The sequence below is a fragment of the Triticum aestivum genome, chromosome 4B, assembly GCF_018294505.1.
Source record: "Triticum aestivum cultivar Chinese Spring chromosome 4B, IWGSC CS RefSeq v2.1, whole genome shotgun sequence".
NCBI lineage: Eukaryota > Viridiplantae > Streptophyta > Magnoliopsida > Poales > Poaceae > Triticum > Triticum aestivum.
This window is the reverse complement of record NC_057804.1, coordinates 644,404,920-644,426,989: the sequence shown is the minus strand read 5'-3', so window position 1 is coordinate 644,426,989 and position 22,070 is coordinate 644,404,920. Positions and strand designations below refer to the sequence as shown.

The 22,070-nt window shown below is 46.8% G+C and overlaps 2 protein-coding genes across 2 annotated transcripts; one reads left to right on the top strand and one right to left on the bottom strand.

The window, feature by feature from the left end:
- The first annotated feature begins 12,433 nt into the window (after positions 1–12,433).
- LOC123093815 (cyclin-dependent kinase A-1) lies at positions 12,434–17,392 on the top strand. Its single transcript, XM_044515870.1, has 8 exons — positions 12,434–12,649; positions 12,775–12,959; positions 13,298–13,418; positions 16,107–16,280; positions 16,458–16,621; positions 16,728–16,815; positions 16,931–16,984; positions 17,063–17,392. Exons 1-8 carry the CDS (start codon positions 12,641–12,643, stop codon positions 17,150–17,152), a joined length of 885 nt encoding a protein of 294 aa, XP_044371805.1. The 5' UTR covers positions 12,434–12,640; the 3' UTR covers positions 17,153–17,392.
- Positions 17,393–18,181: 789 nt separating this feature from the next.
- Positions 18,182–20,827, bottom strand: LOC123093814 (post-GPI attachment to proteins factor 3). The gene is made up of 5 exons (XM_044515869.1): positions 20,437–20,827; positions 19,432–19,693; positions 19,128–19,327; positions 18,856–19,043; positions 18,182–18,711 (listed from the first exon to the last, which is right to left on the bottom strand). Exons 1-5 carry the CDS (start codon positions 20,556–20,558, stop codon positions 18,425–18,427), a joined length of 1,059 nt encoding a protein of 352 aa, XP_044371804.1. The 5' UTR covers positions 20,559–20,827; the 3' UTR covers positions 18,182–18,424.
- Between the last annotated feature and the right edge of the window lie 1,243 nt (positions 20,828–22,070).

Here is a 22,070-nt window from a genome sequence, read left to right as displayed (position 1 = left end):
ATCGGATGCCTCCTAAATAGTAATGTAGGCGTCATGCACATTTCATACTCAAGCTTTGATACCTACGAAACAACCAATATCGATCATGTTTTGGTGCACGTCCATTTTTTTACTCCTCATTGTCATACATGCTTATCTATGCTAGTCCTTATCTTCTAAATCATAGAAGATTGTCATGGAAGTGAGGATAGTTAATACATGCATTTTGCATCAAATTTCGAGGATGAATTTCCCAATTATCATGTATAGGGGGCACGACCTGGCCCTAGTGCGAGTGGTATGGACACATGGGTACCACAAGGACCCACCTACATGCCCTTTGTACCCGAAGCTAGAATGGGACCATCGAGGACACCCTGACTTCCTCGAATTGTCTTCTTTACAAGGCTTAGGGTTACTAGAGGGTGAATACGTTTATAGAAACCCAGGAGCATTGCACACGCTCGTTGAACACTCACCATGTGCAGTGAGTCAAACTTCACAAAGATGCACTCAATATATAATACACGTCGGCAATGTGACACCTCACATCACACATGGGTGTTCCTAGGCGGCTGTGTGTCACGAGCCACATCAATCATGCTAGGTCCCATCACTTTGCAAACATGTGTAGATTGGCCTACGTGTGTGACACTTATTTCACAAATGCTTTTGAACCAACCATGTGCGATGAGAGGTTTTGTTGGACATCATCTATTATAGCGCTTCCTTTCCCAGAGGACACCACACCCGAGAGGTCTCTACATATCGGCTTCCTTGCTCTCCTCTGGTCGGTGGATTGGATCTACTGATTCTTTTGATGTGAGTTGGATCTTAAAGTACCGCTCCTTCTACCCTAGACATCTAGGTTATCAAATCCAGCCGATGTGGTGCTGGGAAGTGTTTATTGCTCCATGTAGTTTATCTTGCCAAAAAAATATTTTCCCCCAAGTACAAGGGTTTGTCGGTAGCACCAAGCTTTCCCTCGGTGAAAAACTAAGATATCAATTCCTAGAACTGATTCCCACACCAATCATCAGCTTTGTAATACAAATAAAACTTCGCTTGTATCCCCAACAAGTCAATGAGGGTTTCAACCTCATTAGCTTTGCACTCTTTGATCGTGATACCTCTGGATCATCCAAGTATTAAGTAATAAAACAGAATATTGCTTTGGGAAAGATGACATACTATTGATCGTGATACCTGTGGATCATCCAAGTATTAAGTAATAAAACAGAGTATTGATTTGGGAAAGATGGCATAATGTTGACAACATAACTACTTCTTGGGCAGTATGTAGTCATTTATCCTTAGTGGCAAAAGTACAATTACCCATTTTTCTCTCTTATTGTTCCTTACCACATTCCTTCACAACCATACCAATGTGATATTTGGAACACTTCATCAACTCTAAAACTAGTGGTCTCTACTAGTAAACACAAAGCCCACCATCACTACTAGGGAAAAGCCTAGCAGTAGCGCGGGTTTTGGGCCTATTAGTAGCGCGGGGGCCGGCGCTACAGCTAACGTATAGCAGTAGCGCGGGTGCCACCCGCGCTACTACTCGTCCTTTAGTAGTAGCGTGGGTAAAAACCCGCGCTACTACTACCAGCGCGGGTTTTTTTTTTGAATTTTTTCGAAAAAATATTTTGATTTTTTCCCTAATTTTCAAATTTCTGAATTATTTTAACCTCAAATCTCTAATCACCCCTCATCGCTGCTCAATTTAATCTCTAATCACCCCTTATCATTCCAAATCATCTAACTTCCTGGACGGTCACCCATCCTCTCACTACTCCAGCCTAAGCACGCTTAACTTTCGGGTTCTATTCTCCCTCGTTTCCAAGTCTGCACTTATTGTTTTCTTGACAATAGTAAGATGTCAATCCTATTAACCTCAGGAATTTAGCTTGAGCATTAAGTCACACATTTCACTATTTGAGTTTGAAACTATTGTTCTAAAAGATTAGTAACACTAATATTTCTTGAATAATTAGTTTGACCACAGTTTGACCAGATTTGACCAAAATTCAAAAAAAACTAAAACAATTATTTAGTAACACTAATATTCTAGAATAATTAGTTTGACCATTGTTTAACCACAGTTTGAAATTGTTTCGTTTTTTTCCACTCTAGATCTTAAAAGCCCCGTAACTTTTTTTGTTAGGTTTTTGAGGATTTTGAAAATGTTTAACGGGGTACCCCCGTTAAATTTGGATGTAACTTTTCGAGTAGATGATTTTTCATATAAAAAACTTTTTCATCCGAGTTAGTATGCAAAAGTTATGCCCATTTTTACAAATTCTCGAGAGATTTTGCAAATAAAGTCGAAATTCATATTTGCAAATTTTCCCAACAACTAGACCACATATCACATGGGAAACTTATTTTCTTTTATTTTTTTAACATTTTCATCATTTTCTTTTATTTTTTTTAAAACTGAAAAGGCAATCCGCGGGGGGGGGGGGGGTAGAGTTTGAAAATGGGACCTTTAGTAGTAGCGCGGTTTTTTACCCCCTCGCTACTAATATGGCACCACTTAGTAGTAGCGAGGGCTAAAAACCAACTATACTGCTATCAAACTTAGTAGTAGCGAGGTTTTAAAAACCCGCGCTACTACTATGGCATGTCCCGGGGGGCACGGTAGAGATCGCTTAGTAGTAGCGAGGGTTAAAAACCCGCGCTACTGCTATCAACTTAGTAGTAGCGAGGTTTAAAAACATGCGCTACTGGTAAGTAGCAGTAGCGAGGGTTTTTAACCCTCGCTACTAGTAACTTTCTGTGTATAGGCTTTTCCCTAGTAGTGCATTTATGTCATTGCTCCCCTCTCCATATGCACAATCATAATGCAGAGTACCTGCTGAGCCCTCCATGTGATTCTTGGCTACTTGTGTTTTCTCCATGCATAAGATCGTCGACGCACATTCCTGTGCAATATTTTATGGCTCATGAACTGTCGCGAGGTCGCCCCAACCCACGACACTTCTAGCACATGGTATTCATTGGGCCCAGCGAATACCAAGTTTCCTAGTTTTTTGGTGATACATATCACCATTGCTTCTTCATCTCCCATTGCCAAATATATGATGGCGGGGGAAGGTCGTGAGCAGAGGGCCCCCAACACCATCTAAACCTCCCCCATTTTGTTCTCCCATCGTACTGGGTACATCAATTGGTCAAGCTTCTTCCTTAGTGCATCTCCCTTCTCCTGGGCCTTGTCAGTAACTCCATCCCCTTTCTTCACTGGGCTGGTAGCGGTGTCATTCTCTTCCTCCTCCTGTGAGCACAGTGATGCCTCTTGTGAAGACCTTATAATTGGCATTTTCATTCCAAGACCGCCACTTCTACTTTGTACCCTACCTCGTTAGAGCACGAGTTCCCATTGGACGGGAGCGTGTATGGTATAGTCCTCCTCCGTGTTATCATTCACCTTCCAAGTTGCATGTTCTTCGCCTCCCATACCTCATATCTGCATTATTCATGGTTGTATCTCATGACACCATACACATTACATAAGAACGAAATGTTCTCGTACTTTAATTGCATCCACCGGCGTCCTTCTCCTACCACATTTAGTGGTACAAATTTGGATACATCTTTCGCAATGAGTACACACACATAGTTCAGCTCATGCAACATAGAAGGACTCGTCTACACCCCCCAAAACCGGCCAATACGGCGAGCAAGTTGGTCAATGACCTCCCCCCCCACCGACGATACAACTCTAATATTTTGTATAGTTTCCCCACGTATATAGGCGATTAAGCTCCACCACCTCTAAACAACCATTGTGGTCCTCAATTAGCAAGAGCATCTCTTCGAGAATCCATGGCCCTTGATGCACCAGCTTCTTCCAGTCCCTCAAACACTGCATCTAAAAGATGGACAATTTCTCCTATATGTCCTAAAACTTCGGTAGCTAAGTATGGTCCCACGCAATCTTTAGGATTTCAAACATTGAACTCGAGCCGACGAGCATGTCTATATTCGACTTCCCTATAGCTAGCCACTTAGCATGTTCCTCAAATTCCTTTGCCTCGGCCTCGCTGACAAAGACATCATCGAGCCCATCTTCCTTGAGATTGAGGCGTTCCGGCATCTCATTAATCCCTCCATCAAAGAACTCCCCTATCACTGAGGATCCCCCTTTCACCATCCTCTAGGGTTATTTCTTCCTCCTATCACCCAGTGGGCAACTCGACCACGTTGTCTGCATCCTGATAAGATCAGAGATCGACTCATTGAGATCGATGGTTAACGTCGATGGTAAGCCACCACCAAAGTACAAACACTAATAAGGAGGGTAGAACCGAAAGTGCCCTTCTCAACTCGAGCTCGTATGAGCTCGAGTGAACAGTAAAATCCAAATAAAAAATAAAAAATTCTAAATTTTTTTGTGACAACATTTGACAAATGTTTTCAATGCTTGCAAAGTTTCAACATGAATTGACATTCGTGCAAGGCATTGCAAAAAAATCAGCACTCCAAAAGTAACTTTTTTAAGCATCAATTTTTTTTCTTGTCATGACTTCCAAGAATGTTATTTGTGATGAAATTTTGCAAGCATGTAAAACATTTGTCAAATGGTGGAAAAAAAATTCAGATTTTTTTGAATTTATTTTCATGTTTTTCCAGATTTTACGGTTTACCGAGCTCATATGAAACCTTTTTTTATCCTTCCATGCACTTAGGAGCTACAACTAATCCTTCCAGCTGGAGACGTTCAGTGCGAACCAATCTGTGGTTGGATGTTTAGGTGGACAATGGTATCCCCAACCAACCAGGGTTCAAGTCCTGGTGCTCGCACTTATCCTGAATTTATTTCAGGATTTCCGGTGATGCTCGTTCAGTGGGAGGAGACGTTCCCGTCGACTATGAAGCGCCTACGGTGACTTTGTAAAATCTCGAGATGATATGCCTGCTCAGTCTCTTGAAGATACTCATAGGGATAGGATGTGCGTGTGTGCGTTCAAAGGAGTGAGTGTATGCGCATATATATAAGCGCTTGCGTGTATACTGTGTTAAAAAAACTGGAGACGTTCAGCCGCATGTGTGGAACTTGCAACCCAAGCGAACAAAACCATATTTTGTTACCAAGTGGTCAGCTTGGTAAGATAAAAAAAATTGCATTCAATGAAAACCATATTTTGTTGATCAATTCTTGATTTTTTTAGCATAATTGGTCAAAAAAATTGAGAAATCATATTGGTCGATTATATGGAGAACGATATGCCTCAAGTAGTATATGGGCTTCCACCAGAATTCTTAGAACTGTCAGGTCCAGTACACCGGCAAGGCCCATTTGTACCACCAAGCCGACATCGTCTTTCAAAAATAAAAAAAGCCCAAGCCGACCTCGTTTCTCGTAAGCATCCATTTCAGCAGTGGTGGTTCTTCTCAAAAAAAAAAACTAGCAGTGGTGGTACGTACTTTCTTAAATACAAAGTCATTTCAGCTAAAACAAATACAAGTACTCTCTGGCACGTCGTCATGTTGCAATACCGTGGCCTCTATTTGCCCATGATCTAAACACGTGGGGAGTTTTTTATAGCTGGAATCCTCAATGATCATGTAGCTAGCGTGCGTACGTATGTGTGGACAATGTGGATTAAGCAAAGGTATATAGGTATCACGGGGAAAACTTGTACAGGATCTGCTCTTAGATGAGATCGATGCGATCAATCTTTTTAAAGACACAAAACATGTTCAAAAATTATGAAAAAAATTTGGAGACACTCATCCATCTTTGATGTACAAACTCAAAAAGTTTCAGCTCCTAATTCAAACTACACTTAGAGGAACAAAAAAGACAAAATCGTGAATAGTGTCAAAAACTGTTCACCTAAAGCTGACATTCTTCATATTCAATTTTTCTTTTCGGATCTCTAATTGTGGATTGAGTTTTGAACTGTTTTTTTTAGTTGTAGACATAACCTGTAGGTAAGTTGTAAATTATTTTTAGAATTTTTTCGATTGTCTAAATATGAAAATTTTAGGTTGACCCTACGATCTCATCTAAAGAGCTGATCCTATACTAGTCTCCCACTAGGTATCACGCCCCGCCTTGCCGCCTCGGGGAGGACACATCAACGGCAGTGCGGGGTGGCACCACACTACATGATGGGATCCTACTCTCGACAGCACTCGCGGCTTGCCTCGGCTCGACACAGCATGCGCATCTACAGTCGGGCGCCCGAACCCGCCTCAAACGTCTGCGCGGGTCATACGGTCACTGGCCGGTCATGAAATTTCGACCCAGGCGAACGTCTTAAACGCATCTCAAATGTTTGGGCTGACCGTCCCCTCATATCCAGCCCAAATATAAGACGGATATGGTGCGCCCGGGTGCGTCCGCCACGTCTTACTCGGCCCACACTGGCCCATCCGACCTCACATATATTCGGCCCCATCCGCTCGCCGGATCAAACCCTAGCCACTTCACACTCTAGTCCCCTCCACTCCCGCCACCACCCAAACTCAGCTCCCGCGATTCTCGGCAGTCTCCGGCATGACGGACAGCAAACCGAGTCCTTTGCCTCCAGATCTATCAACCCCGAGCTCATCCACACAACCCCGAGGAGGAGATGGTCGTCCGTCTTGCGCTCCGTAGCTCCCAGGAAGAGGCCCGTGCCTGGCAGCGCTCAGATTCCTTCCATCGGGGAATCCATTGTGTCCACCCAAATGTTGCATGGATCCGTCGCTAGGTGTGCCATCGCTGCCTCACTGGAGGCGGTGCGGTTCATCTAGCATCTGAACACGGTGCCGGACGCGCAACTCCTCCGTTGGCGCGCCGAGCATCGGGACACGCCATGGGCCTCATTCGATGAGAACATGGCACAGGCGTGCCCGCCGTGCGAGGCAGCGGGCGCGGGAGACGGCGGCAGCCCATGCGGTGGTGGACGTCGGCGAGGCGGAGTTGCATTCTTCGGCACCCCGTATGGTGCAGCAGTTCGGGTGCCGCAATCGCATCATGGTGGACGTCGCCGGCTCGTCCCAGGACGGATCCATCATCGATCTGACGTCCACCGACACCGTTCGGGTTCCGGGCTCCGGCGAGGAAGAGTAATGCATGGGCGACAGCAGCGCCTTGAGTCTCGTGAGCCAGCTCGTGTCCCATGCCCTACTCAACCTTGCCAGCAACCGGACCAACGCTCTGTGGGGCGCAGCCGGCCGTCGGACATGGCATGGCAGAGCTGGACGAGCTCCGCTTAAAGATCGTTGTGTTGCATGTAATAATATGGATTTGACATTTCTATTTTTTAAGTATGCGGATGTGGTGCATTATTTGAGACGTGATCGGTTATTGGACGTGTCCGTGGATGTTTGAGGGTCGGATTTGTCTAATCCGGCTGTATATGCTCTAATGGGGAGCAACTACTCCACTAAGTGCGGGAGGAACCGAAGCAGCATCCTTGACCTGCATTGACCGTGGCTGGCGCTCGACACGGCGGGGTGGACTGGTGGTGCCGCTCGGGCCGCGCGCTCGGGGGCAGGGGGCCAGGGCCAATTGGCCGAAGCAAAGCCGAGGACGAGCAGAGGAGAGGCTTTCCGCTGTGGCGCCTCGTGCTCGTGCTGTTTACTTGGCGGGGTCGGGTCGGGGCCAGCCACCTTTACGCCGCTGCGTGCTGCACTGCACTGCACTGCTGTCCGCGAGGGGCGCCGATCGCTCGCTCTGATGGGATCCGGCTTGCCTGCTCCCTTTCCACGCTCCCATCCGTACTTCCACCTTATCTTATGGCTGTCTTTTTTCCTTTTTCCTTTCTAATATAATCATCTCCCCCTGATTTTAAGAAGATGAGGCCGAGCCTTATTTTGGTTCAATCAAATTAAGCCACGTATGCGGGAGCACGGATGGACGCACGTGAGGGGAGCAGGCAAGTCTCGTCCGCTCTGATGGGCGTCACATGCGCCATGCATGCAATGCAGTCCCACTCCCAGTCCACCTCCTCTCCTCTTTTCACGCAGCGTTGCGGTGCCGACTGCCTAGCCGCTGCCGTCTGCCGACCAGACCTCGCCGTGCCACCAACCCGCCGGCCGGCCGGTGTCTCCTTGCTCCGCGCCGGCGCGCGGCGACGCACGAGGAAACCGGCCGCCCCACCCGACACGCCGACAGCGCGCGACGCTGTTTTCCAAGCGGATAACGCGCGCACCCGCTCCCTGGTCCGAGGGGCGCGGAGACCGAAGCGCGCACTGCCGTGCCGTGCCGTGCGTGCTCCGTCCTCGGTGCGCGCGCGGTGCTCCGGCCCTTTTCCTTTTGCCTGAGCCTGACGAGACGTCTTTGTATGCACGCACGCGTCCACGCGCCCCTAAAACTGAAGCTCGCACGCACGCAGGGGCATGCGGATGGATGTGGCGTGGTGACGGTGGCGTGCCTGCCTCGCGGGACATGCATTCCGAGCATGTGCATCGTCCCGTTTTCCCGGCGCAACGCGTACATGCGTGCTCGCTGCGTCCGTGCGAACACAATAGGGCGTCTCTAACCAACGACGACCCTCAAACCGACCGCATATGCAACGTTCGGACAACGCTGTTTTGGACGTGTTATGCTATTCCACACGGGTTTGTATTGTTTTATAGGATGGTCCGGACGTGTTTTCTCCTGCAAACCGGAGATAAACGTGGGGGCTTTGCGGGCGTCCAGACCGCAACCACGCTCGTCTCTAACCGCCCTGGCCTACCCAAACCTCCACCCCACCCCTCCCGTATTTTTCATTTCACGCATCGCGCCGCTTACTGCGTCGCATTCATGCCAGTTCAGAGCATGCAGCGGGCGACATTGATGCCCGCGATTTGACCAGATGGGAGGGCGGCGCAGACGGACGCGACCTTTCACTGCCAGCATTGAAGCGGCGAACTGGGCGAGAGAGTACTGCCCACTACTCGTCCGGTCGAACACGCCTCCTCACTGCATTCAAACAGTTGCAGACTGTCCGCCTTCCTCCATTTAAAACCCGCGCGTGTGCCGAGAAATCTACTCTGGCCACACGTCCATTCACGAGCCGCCAGTCATTAAACACAACACCGGTTGGCTCCGGCCATTCCCGTGCTATTTAAACGATGCCCAGACATCGGACAAAAATTGCACCACACTCCCTCCCATCTCCTCCTTGCACATCATTTTCTCCACAAGCTCCATGGCATCCGGCGAGTAGGAGGACGAGTTCTCCAACATACTAGCTGGCTAAGTGGGCCGTCGTGCCCATCGGATATGAGCCAGGCAACTCTCTGCTCCGCCTCCGTCGACGGTACGGGTGGCTGCAGGCCAGCTCACGACGGTTGAAGCTCCTAGTCGACGCGTCATTCAGCAACTCGCCGAGGAGTGGCATGTTGCTCCATGCTGGCACACGGTGGACCACAACGGCATAGGCATCGTGCCTCCGAGGACAAGTCGTGCCGCACCGCTCCTCCCATGCTGCTGCTCACGCTATTCGCCGTCAACGTGTCCGTGACTGCGCCCTGTCGGCGACGCGGCATCTAGCACGTCTGGTCCACACCCGCCGCCATCATCGAGGGGAAGTAGAAGATGGGACGCCGCCGCCGCCGCTTGGGTCTCATGAAGGCCAATGTCGAGCGAAGCCGGTGTCTTGTCCGGTTCAGCGCAAACCATCGTCGACCCCCGTCTGGGCTTCACAGATGCGGAGCCCCCAATCCCCTCCGGCCGAAGCACCCCCTTTGCCACTCCGATGAGCGGTGCAGCCTGACATAGGGAATATACGGGGAAGAATATACCTCCGGGGCTCACGGCGGTCCGCAAGCGGGTTGCCGGACATGGGGAAGACAAATGGGATCCACTAGGCTGGCCATAGACTAATGTAGTGTATCTGTGTCGTGGGAATGGAGCTCCACGCGGCTGGACGTGCACATAGTTTTAGATATTTAAGTAAAATATGTCCAAAATGTAATGAATTTCATCCGGTTTATATGAAATTTGTCGTGTTTGCATGAGTTTCTTCTGGTTTGTTGAATAAGTGTTTGAAATCTATGCGGGCAGTATTAGATGGCGACCTCCCGTATCTGTGTCCATGGACTGATCCCCCTGTCTATGGCCGGATGCTGAAGAAAATTTACAGTTGCTGTTGGAGATGCCCTTACAGTCATTTAAAAATAAAATAAAATTGAAGAGTTTTTCTTTTAAGAATGAAATTGAAGAGTTGCTACATATGCAGATCGCACATACACGGGCGTACCCCGTGGGGTGGGAAGGATGTGCTCTCTTTTGGTGTTAAGCATCGACAGCCGGACTTCTCGAATTGACCGGACGGACGCATATTCATTGATCGGAGGGGAAAAAATTCAAGGAATTGCTACATGCACGGGCGTACCCGTGGGAAGGACGTGCTCTCTTTACAATCCCACACATTAGTTCGTTACTGTGAGTACTCCACCTACTTTTTTTTTGAACATCAGTACAGACGGAAACGCTCATACATACGCGCATACACTCATCCAGTACTCCGCCTACTTGATAGAACTACAGTAGTGATCAGTTAACAAAGAGAGACGGTGTCTGTACATGCAAGTCAAGTCCTCGCCGAACACATGCCACTTTTTTTTAGCTTACGCAAGCCACTTTGTTGCCTGGTCTTGGACGTACTTGTCAACTGAATTTGATTTCACATCGATTTCAACTTTTTCAAACTAAAAAAAGAAACTATTGACGATGGTGAAACCTACCTAATTTGTTTTCATGTGATCTATTGTACGGTCTTTTCTTTTTACAGAAATCTAATTCGTCGCTTGGGATCATATGCTCCTATCCGCCAAAAAATGTTTTTGCAAATGTCAAAAAATTGAAAAAAAAGATGTGTTCATTGTCACACTGAATTGCTACACGCAAATTGTTTTAAAAGGATTAAGCATTTTGACATGTGCAAAAAAAACGACAACAAAAGTTACCTCTAAATGTTACACTTTATTTTATTTTATTTTTATCGACGAAGCAGTGCTATCCCCTTTCTCATGAAAATGTCAGGCACGCTTGTTAGACTAACATGAACATCCACACACAAAAATAAAAATAACAATTTCATTTACTATTTATTTTGAATTTATTGTTCATCCGGGAGCATATGCTCCCCAGAGCCAAAACAGTTATTGTAGCAACAATCTATTAATTAACCAAACAAAATACATCAAATCTTTCTCGTATGTAAATGGATGGCGTCCTGTATACGCTTAACGCAATCTCTAATGGATACCATGCTTCACTGATCACTAGTATCTATTGGAATATTCTGACAAAGTTAGTAATATTTATTGTCCATATATTTTCCATGACAATTCTGATGATTAATATTTACACCTTGCCAAAAAAAAACAGTAAGCGTTAGAAAATTAGATAATCTAATTGCACACTTCCTATAAGATTATCTATTTACGAATCAAGGTAAATACATTCTTGTGTTTAGACAGTTTGCCGAAATGGCTTTGGCCTGGATAAACTTTGCAAAAATGCATTGTGAGTTTCTAGCATCTTAACATATTGGTGACCATCGCTTTCCAGACATGTATACTATACACAAGTGTTCCCTTTTTTTTGGCAAGTAATGGCAGGAAACTTGGCCTGCTCCTGGAAAAAACAATGGCATTGTCGATGCCAGACTTTTTGTTTTGTTTCAGTAGTGTAATTGAGTTACTTTGTTTGTCGTTGTTACCCAAACTGTAGTTTTCGTCATTCATATAATATGACATTTTACGGCGAGAACGAAGGACGCACCTTGCAATAGATGAAGAAGGGGGAGCGATCTGTAGAAAGAAGACAAATTCCACGTGAGGCATCTCCAATGATTACCAAGCTTCGGGCACCGCTAGAACAACGTGGTCCAGTCAAGTTATAACACTTACTAGGAGTGTTATAGTCGAACTGGGCACAAATTCAATACACCACCGATGAATGCAAGAACAGGTAACATGCATTACTGGCACCATCCAGTAGACATCTTGACAACCCAGATAATAACACAAAAAGGCCCCAACAATCAATAAAACAATACGACATAACAATGCACAAAACAGCCTCACGAGACCCCACTAAAACCACGCAAATCCAATCAATTTATAATGCCTACTTGCTAATGGAGCCGAGCACAAGTTCAACACGCCATGACAATGCAAGCAAGAAGACGTGACATATCATGCTTAACAATGCAGATGGTAGCACATAAGAGGGTCCAGGAGACGATAAACAACAACAAATTTTTTCCGAGGGTACACGATAACAACGACATCACGGCTCAGACTCCGCCAAATTTTCCTAATCTTATTCAACTTGAATGAATAAAAATAGAAGGAGCCTCACTAGATCCATCCCAAGAAAAAGAAACCCCCCACAAAACCCTACCAAGATTGATAAGAAAAGCACCAAAAGCCAGCCAAGGAGGGAGGGGTGGACTGAAGGAGAAAAAGCTTCAGGCTCCGGTCAACACAGCAGATAAAAGCGAGAAACAGAAGCGAGCGAGGAGGACCAGCCCAACCCCCAACGCCGCGACCCCTCCCCCACCCCCCCAATGGCGGCAGCAGCAGCTTCGCCCGCCGCAGCCGCTCTCCCCCGCCGCTCCTCCCCGTGATCCCCTCCCCCGCTTCCCCCCTCTCCCGCCTCCCGCCTCCTCGTCCATTCCCGCCGCCCGCGCCGCCGTAGCATTGGACGCCGACCCCCCCGATGGAGCAGGTAACCGGCGCCGCGCGAACGGGCGATCCGCCTCCGTCCGGACGCGGCGCGAGGGTTTCGGCTCGTCCGATCCGATCTCGTTTTCTGTTCTCGTCTTCTCAACCGCGTGTGGTGTGTTTGCGCAGTACGAGAAGGTGGAGAAGATCGGGGAGGGCACGTACGGGGTGGTGTACAAGGCCCGGGACCGGGCCACCAACGAGACCATCGCGCTCAAGAAGATCCGCCTCGAGCAGGAGGACGAGGGCGTCCCCTCCACCGCCATCCGCGAGATCTCGCTCCTCAAGGAGATGCAGCACGGCAACATCGTCAAGTGCGTCTGTTTGTTTGTTGTTTGCATTCACTCTGTTCCTACCTGCTCCGGATTTATCTAGGATTTGGCATTGGTTTGCCTCAACTAGCTCGGATTAACTGCTTGATTCATTGATCATTTGATTGATTGAACTGGGCATTAAGTCGAGATGGAGATGGGGACGGATGGCCTTCGCTTTTATGCAACAGTAAATGAACAGGCGGATTTAGAACCTATGAAATGTGCTAGTACTGCCTGTGATGTTGCTATTTATTTATCCATCTATTTATAGGGTGAGTGTTAGTAGGTGGTATGCATTGTTGCTACGCTGAGAAGTTTTGCTAATTCATCTCTTGCAGGCTGCACGACGTTGTCCACAGCGAGAAGCGCATATGGCTCGTCTTCGAGTACCTGGATCTGGACCTGAAGAAGTTCATGGACTCCTGTCCAGAGTTTGCCAAGAGTCCCGCCTTGATCAAGGTGAGCAATGTGACATTGTCGTGCGTATGACCGTGACTTGGTTCTATTGCTTTCCGTATTTAGTTGGTTGAACATTTGTTTGTCCGTTTGTTACTGATCGATGATTATGTATGTCATACAACTTGGTAGTGCTGGGAGTGGTAGAACAATAAGAGTGCCTTCTTGTTTCGTGTAAAAGAATTATTAGCTCTCATATGTTGTACAATTATTCATGACAAGGCACATACAGAACCCACATTATGCCTTGTGCCCTATGTATATGGTGTATCACCTGTCTTCTTATGTCACTGTGTTTTATATGGCAGGACAGTCCCCGTTTTGCTGTTCACTAGGGCCACACTTAGCGTAAACCTGTATGCACAGTTGGGGAAAAGCAACCTTGTCTGTCTCGCGTGTGTACTAGTTCATTGTTGAACTTATTGCAGTGAATGTCCCTTGTATGTAGGTTATATGCACATGTGATGTTTGGACATATATGTGTTGTTTACTTTAGAGGTACTGTGTACCTGCATTGTTGTGGTAAGATCAGACTTTTATTAGTCTTGAACTAGCTGAATTCCTGTGCCAACAGATGTTAAAAATGAATAGTTTGCAATCAGAGCTGTGTTTGCTTTACAAATGCAATGTTTGTTGTTGGAAATGTAGTTGTATTTCTTTTACAAATGTAATCTATCTCAATGTTTATTGGATTATCTTCACTGTTATAAACTGGGCCAACCAAAATAAACGCTGTAATCTTATCTGCTTAATGTGGGAATTTCTGAGATCTCGAAGTGAACTTTGGAGCTCTTTTTAACCTTGTTTCAGTAATGTTAGTGCATGGCTGTGGGTGACATGGATACACTATAGGAACATACAATTGCTTTCTAGGACTGCCTTGGGCTCTAGTACTGAACACGATAGCTGGCACACAAATGGAACCCATCTCCTCAAAGTAGATGTACTGTACAACACTCTTTGCTGTACAGTAACTCTTGTAAGCTGTAAATAAAACATGTGTTCACTGTTACCGGTAGGTTTGTTGCTATAAATGATTGGCAGTGTGGCACCACCACCATCAACCCAGTACTGTATGATCTCCATGTGGGCACCATTTCTGTCATGCTTGCTGTCTTTATGTAACTATTTACTGCACACAGAACTGGCACTATGTCCTTCAACTAACACTTCTTACAGCCATGGCCTGTGGTCTTTGGGTCAAAGTAGTTGGTGCATTTCTTGACATATTGTTTTCTGATTAGTATTACCTGTTTCTTGGCATTATAGTATTGCAGGTAATGTTAGAGTTTCCTTACAATATGAATTGTTGCAACTTGCAACACATTTTAGATCAAACGAATTGTATAGGTAAACATGAAGTTCATGTAATGTTACTTTATTAAGAGGCTTACACTGTTACAGCAGAGAGTAACAAATATAGCACCAGTGCAAGCCTTGCATCTTATTTTGCTGGTTTTATTGCCTCCATTCAAGCATATTCATGTCTGACTCAGAGGTACCCTTGTCTGTATGCGTGCACATTAGTTCATTGTTGAACTTGTTGCACTGAATGTCACTGGTATTTAGGTTTTATGCACATGTGATGTTTGGGCATATATGTATGTTTAATTTAGAGTTACAGTACCTGTAACTACATTGTTGTGGTAAGAATCGACTTTATTATTCTTGAACTAGCTAATCCTTCCCAATTTAAAAATAGTTTGAAAACAGAGCTGTGTTTGCTTTACAAATGCATGTTTGTTGTTGGAAATGTAGGTCGTATTTCTTCTACAAATGTAATCGTTTCAATATTTGTTGCATCGTCTTCACTGTTATTAACTGGGCCAACCAAAATAAATGCTGTAATCTTTCTCTATTTTATCTGCTTAATGTGGGAATTTCTGAGATCTCAAAGTGAACGTTGGAGTTCTTTTTAACCTTGTCTCAAACTTTCAACAATGTTAGTACATGGCTCTGGGTAACATGGTTACACTATAGGAACAGATAATCAGTATTGCTTTCTAGGACTGCCGATGGGCTCTAGTACCTGAACAGGATAGCTGGCCAGCAGAGCCTATCTCCTCAAACTAGATGTACTGTGCAACACTCTTTACTCCACAGTAACTCCTGCAAGCTGTAAATAAAACATGTCTTAACTGTTTAGCAGTAGGTAGTTTGTTGCTATAAATGATTGGCAGTGTGGCACCACCACCATCACCCCAGCACTGTATGATCTCCATGTGGGCACCATTTGTGTCATGCTTGCTGTCTTTGTGTAACAACTTACTGCACACAGAACTGGCACCGTGCCCTTCAACAAACACTTCTGACAGCCATGGTCTGTGGTCCTTTGATCAAAGTAGTTAGCACATTTCTTGACATATTATTCTCTGATTAGTATTACCTGTTCGTTGGCATATAGTTTTGCAGGTAATGTTAAGAATTTGCTTACAATATGAATTGTTGCAACACATTTTAGATCAACCGAGTTGTGTTGGTAAACATCAAGTTCATGCAACATCACTTTATTGAGATACTTATACTCTTATACAGAGAGTAATAAATGTAGAATGAGTGCAAGCGCTACATCCTGTTTTGCTGTTTTTGCACCTTCATTCAAGCATATTCATGTTTGACTCAGAAAATGCATTAACTTCTGGTTACATCTTGGTGGTATGTGAGTATGTGACTGTTTTCTTCTTTCTCCAGTCATATCTCTATCAGATACTCCGCGGCGTTGCTTACTGTCATTCTCATAGAGTTCTTCATCGAGATTTGAAACCTCAGAATTTATTGATAGACCGGCGTACTAATGCACTGAAGCTTGCAGACTTTGGTTTAGCAAGGGCATTTGGAATTCCTGTCCGTACATTTACTCATGAGGTACTTTTCTTCTGTTACTTGTTTACATGGGGCCATGGAAACTGTCCTGGGCGATCTTTGTCATAAATTTGTTGATGCTATTTTGCTCTTACTGTGTACATGTGATTTTGCATCTAAACAAGCTCATACTTCTATCTATCCAATTCCATGCCACGTCAACTGACCAAGTATTTTCAGGTAGTAACATTATGGTACAGAGCTCCTGAAATCCTTCTTGGAGCAAGGCAGTATTCCACACCAGTTGACGTGTGGTCAGTGGGCTGTATCTTTGCAGAAATGGTGAACCAGAAACCACTGTTCCCTGGCGATTCTGAGATTGATGAACTATTTAAGATATTCAGGTTCGGATCTCGCCACGCCCTCCTATTCAATTTCTCATCTTCTGAGTGCACTTCTTGCCTACCTACTCATCTGATTTGTGTGTTGCGTTCTGGTTATCCAATGAAGGGTACTCGGCACTCCAAATGAACAAACTTGGCCAGGCGTGAGCTCCTTGCCAGACTACAAGTCCGCCTTCCCCAGGTGGCAGGCAGAGGTGCGAGACCACCGCTTAAACTTTCCGTTAGACGCTCATGGCAAGTACGTTTATAATGGCCTATATATACCATGTCATTGACATTCCTTTTGGAACCTTCACTGATGATCTCCAGGACCTTGCAACCGTTGTCCCCAATCTTGAACCTCTTGGCCTGGACCTTCTCTCGGTAAGTCAAGAAGACACCCATCTACGACCGTGGACATCATGTAATGTAACTGTATTATATCCTCTTGTTTCTTTGCAGAAAATGCTTCGGTTCGAGCCAAACAAGAGGATCACGGCTAGGCAGGCTCTTGAGCATGAGTACTTCAAGGACATGGAGATGGTACAGTGAGCTGGCTATGTGGTAGTGACTGGCATATGTATGAGCTGAGCTGCTCGTTTCATTCCTTTTGTGAACGCTCTGCCTTCCCCTTTTCGGCATTTTTGTCTGTCAACTGAATATTTCAGATCTGGTGTGTTTGAGGTGCACTCAGGATTGCTACTAAATAGATTACCATCTTGGTCTCTATTTTGTTCAACGTAAATATTGTCATGTGTTCATTTTTCAATGAGGCATCCATTATTTTGCTCCTCTCTTTTAGTTTTCTTGTTTACTCAACACTTAAACATATTTAGAGTTATACCCCCCTCCGTCCCAAAATTCTTGTCAACGTGACTTGATACATCCGTATTTAGACAAATCTAAGACAAGGATTTTGGGACGGAGGGAGTACAACGGGCTGCGTCTTTAGCTATCTCTACACATTTAGGTTGATTGTATGTAGTTCAGTGCTAAGCCTAACCAGTCTTTATGTGGCCGTTCTAGAAAAAAGCCTACGTGGGGACAACAAAATTAGCTCACGCTGTGGATTTGTACATGTCTAAATGCAATCCTTGTCTACATAATCAGGTAAAATAATAATAATAATACAATTTCGTCGATTTGACATATGTAATAAATGTAGACGCTTTTTAAGGCTCCTTTCATACAAAGAAATTTCATAGCATTTTTGGAGGATTTGGATCTTTAGGATTTTTTTTCCTACGATGGTCGTGTGATTTGTAGGATTGAAATCCTTCGGAGTTTTCCATAGGATTCATTTGTAGTACATTTGGAGAAGAAAAATCATCCACTCAAACCTCTCTGTTGGATTCCTTTGTTTTTTCCTTATGTTATCAAACATTCTTCCAAATCACGTAGGGTACAAGAGGACATGACACTATTCTTTTGTTTTTCTATTCCTGCATTTTTAGAATTTTTCTATTCCTGCATTTTGAGAATCCCACGGATCAAAGAGGCCCTTAGTGTGCTTGTATGCAGTCCATAAGATCATGTTACGGTATCGAATCCAGATCAGAACTGCTTCCAGTACAGTGCATCTAAAAGAGATGAAAACAAACCACTCAATTGGCTTGTAAATGAGAGAAATACAAAGGGCTATCACAAGTTTCAAACCACGTAAACCTCCTGAGCTGAGGCAAAAAGTAGCATGGAAAAAACAGTAATTCACATACGAGATCTCCTAAATTTACAATGAAAAACCCATCTTTACATTGGATGAGTGGAGACAAGTTTTCACAGATTCACCACCAAAGATGCAAGTATTTGGTCTGGCGAAGCCCGTTATCGTTTCTTCTTCATAATTGCCGCCGTGCGCATCTCGGCGTCTTCCTTGGCGAAGCTCCACCAGAGGTAGGACAGGGGGATAGCCATGGCGAGGCAGATTGCGTGACCATCAACATATCCCCATCGCGGAGGGACATCATGGGCTTCCAGGTATATTGAGAGGACACCGCCGATAGCAACGAAGACGACCTTCAGGCGTGAAGGATGCCTTGTAATGGCAGCCCACACTGTCCACAAAAGGAGCTGCGCAACGCTAATAACAGTGCAAACCTTCATGTTCAGGCCTGCAGAATTAGAAGAGGTTAGGACAGCCAAGTCTTTTAATTTCCAGCACTATCACCAGGAAGTGCCAATCTCAGAATTTAACTGCATATAGTTTTCTCAATGATCGTGCAGAAGCAAAACAAGTTATCATGAATTTGGAATACCTTTGTCGAGTTCGTAGAAGTTGAGGTACAGAATGTGGGTTGTCACAAAAGCCAGAATTGGAGCTGCAACCATCACTCTTGAAGCTTCATCCCTCAGATTCGAAGTTCGCAGTATGACCAAGATGAGGGAGTAACCAAGAAAAGCAGCAGCTGATGACAAGTACAGCTTTTCTGTCCAAGCAGTATCACTGTAACAGAGATGGCCAAGCTGGATTAATTAACTGTCGACAGACGACATATCTGAAAACGTAGACTGCTAGACTTGAACGTACCAACTGTGATATATGGCACACCAGAACCATGAATTCATGGCCAAGAGCGCGTTAATGTGCCATAATCCGGTGTATTCGTAGTATGTGGCATGAGTTTCCGGCCTGAGAGGTAGCTTGTAAGAAAGCAAGAGGAAAAACGATAGCCATCCGTTAAATTGCACGAGAAGAGTCAGGGCAGACAGAGCTGCAGAAAGAGGTTCCTGAAAAATGAAGCAATAGCCAGCATGTAAGTGAACATGAGACAGAAAATTCTTTAACTGTGGTACTGATGAAGACATAAAGAGTAACATGGAGCTAGAGGTACCTGAAACACAGAAGCACGTTTGAGAGGCCATTTGCCATGATACTTGACGGGCCCTAGCCCAAGCTCTTCCCTTTCCTGCTCTCTTTCCATCATGCAATGGTATCGGCATTCGCTGTTGCAGTTCCACTCCTTCCACTGCAGGTACAACGGCTCATGCGCGTACCATGCCTTGTCAGCAGGCTGGTCATCGGTCGGCACGATACAGTGTTTGACAGAATCCTCTTTCAGGGTGCCGGTCCTTTGACATTCTTCGAAGCAAGCTCTGGTAATAAGAAAGAAAGGAAAACATGAGTAACTACTAGCATGCTGGTTGGTTGCTGGCCAAGTCAGTAGCTTGAACTGCATGAACAAACTACAATCAGCACATCTTCACAAAGCCAAATAGTGGGATGAAAAGATGATGGTACAGAGTTTTTGTTTGCTGCTGCTGATGTTCCTGAATGATGGCTGAGTTCGGAATTCAGATATATTACTGAATTCAAAGATGGCGTGGCTGCAAACCAATGTTCCCCCCACAGAGGAATAGGGATAGATTCGATCTCTGAAGAGATAGTTAGTTTATAGACAGGTTTCCAGGTCCAATGCTGGTAATCAAATCTTAACACGAGATCTCGCATCGGCGGCTGCGGATCACGCGAACCTTACCATGGGCCGAGCCGCAGTAGGCAAGCATACATCCACGGCCCCCCATGATTCTTGGTCCTCTCTGGAGCTTCCAGTCCCCATGACACCCACCCTCAACAGGACGGGCAAATATTCCCGGCTCTAATCACTAACAAAACTACTACTAGTTGAAGCTCCGGTTCCCTAGAAAACTCGGCAGTACCAGTGTACCAGTATCAATGTTAATCAAGCAATCAACAGTACCCGGTGAAAGATGCATCGCTTGTCCGGAACACTGTTGTACCGTACGCAATCGGCGTCCGACACGGGAGGGACACGAACCGCCCCCAACTGCCGAGGAGGGAACGAGGGCGGAAATCTCGGGGAGGGAGGAAGGCTGACCTGTAGAGCGGATCGGCGTCGCCCTCGGAGGCGGAGGCGGAGTCCGCCGCCAAGGCCGTGGCCACCACCAGGCCGAGAAGCAGCAGCAGCAGCAGCGGCGGCCCTCTCCCGCGGAGCCCCATGTCCGTCGGCGCGGCTCCGAGTCGGGCGGGGCGGACGCGGAGTAGCGAGCAGCAGAAGCAGCAGCTAGAGGGAGAGCGGGGCGGGGCGGAGATCCATTAATCCACGCGAGATGGGGAGGGGGATGGGGGTGATTGGTTGGCTGGCTGGATGGTTGATTGACTGGCGCGGCGAGGCGCGCTAGGGGGTGGTGGGTATGGTTTTTCTCTCTGTTCCGCGTGTGTGGGGGGGAGCAAATCGACAGGGAGGACGATTAGACGGAGGCCCCCTGATCGATGTGCGATGGCAACAGGTTTTGTTCGGGATATTTACTCGAGTTTTCGTTCCTCTCCCCCCACCCGCCCGCTTTGTGGATGGACGTGCGTGCTCCGTGCGCCTTCTTGGCGTGTCAGGATCTGGTTTGGTTCATCACTGGCCCAGCCGCCCACGAGACCGGCGAGGAGGTGGAGCAACGTATAAACAAACTAATCTCCAGCTGACAAGCGCAGGTCGAGGGGGATACCGGGCACGCCGCCCCTCGCGTTTCGCTGTATTTCACATGCCCCTCCGTACGTCCTTAGAGCAACTCCAACGGGCGACCCCAAACGAACGTCCGTTTTGTCCGAATTCTGTCCGTTTGGGTAGGGGTTTGGGGCCGTGTCCGGGCGTGTCCTGGGATGCGGTGGCCGTGCGCGCAACGCGCGGCCGCATCCATTTGCCCCATCCTGTCCGCATCCACTTAAAAAACTAATTCAGCCAGCGTCCCCGGTTCATCACGCCGCCCTACACGTCCATCGCCGGCATCAGCCAGCGGCCGGCAACACAGCCAGCCTCCAAAACGAATAGTTCTCCTCGCCGGCAACACAGCCAGCGGCCGGCAACACAGCCGGCCTCCAAAATGAATGTTTTCTCGCCGGCACACTACCAGCGGCCCCGACGGGCGGGCGGCACCCATGCCAGCCTAAAAAAGAACGGCCACGCCGATCGGATGACCTAGTTCAGGCCTTCGGCGTCGAGCATCTTCTTCTGCCTGGCCTCGAACCAAGCCCTCGTCTTGTCGCTCATCTTCGACAAGTCCACGCTCATGATCGCAAGGGCCACCTCCTTCGCTTTGGTGGCGGCATTGGTGGCCTCGATGTCGAGCTGCCTCTGCCTGGCCTTGACGTTGTCGGCCTCGATGTCCAGCTGCCTTTGCCGGGCCGCCTCCTCCATGTCGAGCTGCCTTTGCCGGGCCGCCTCCTCCATGTCGAGCTTCCCCCTCTTGGCCGCCTCCTCCCTCTCAAGCTTCTGTCTTTGAAGGTCTAGGTATTGCTTCATTTGCTCGTCCTTGCTTTGCCGCTTCTTCTCGTCCCTCACATCCTTTTGGGACATCATGCCATGCAAAGTCTCATGCAAGGCCATGGATGAGGCGTCACGTATGTCGTCCACCTTGGAGTTGGTCTTGTCCCTCGGCCTCTTCAATGCCTCGCCATCCCCACTTCCGGCGAACTTGGCCGTCTTCTTGCCTCTTTTTCTTTGAAGTTCACGGTATTGGT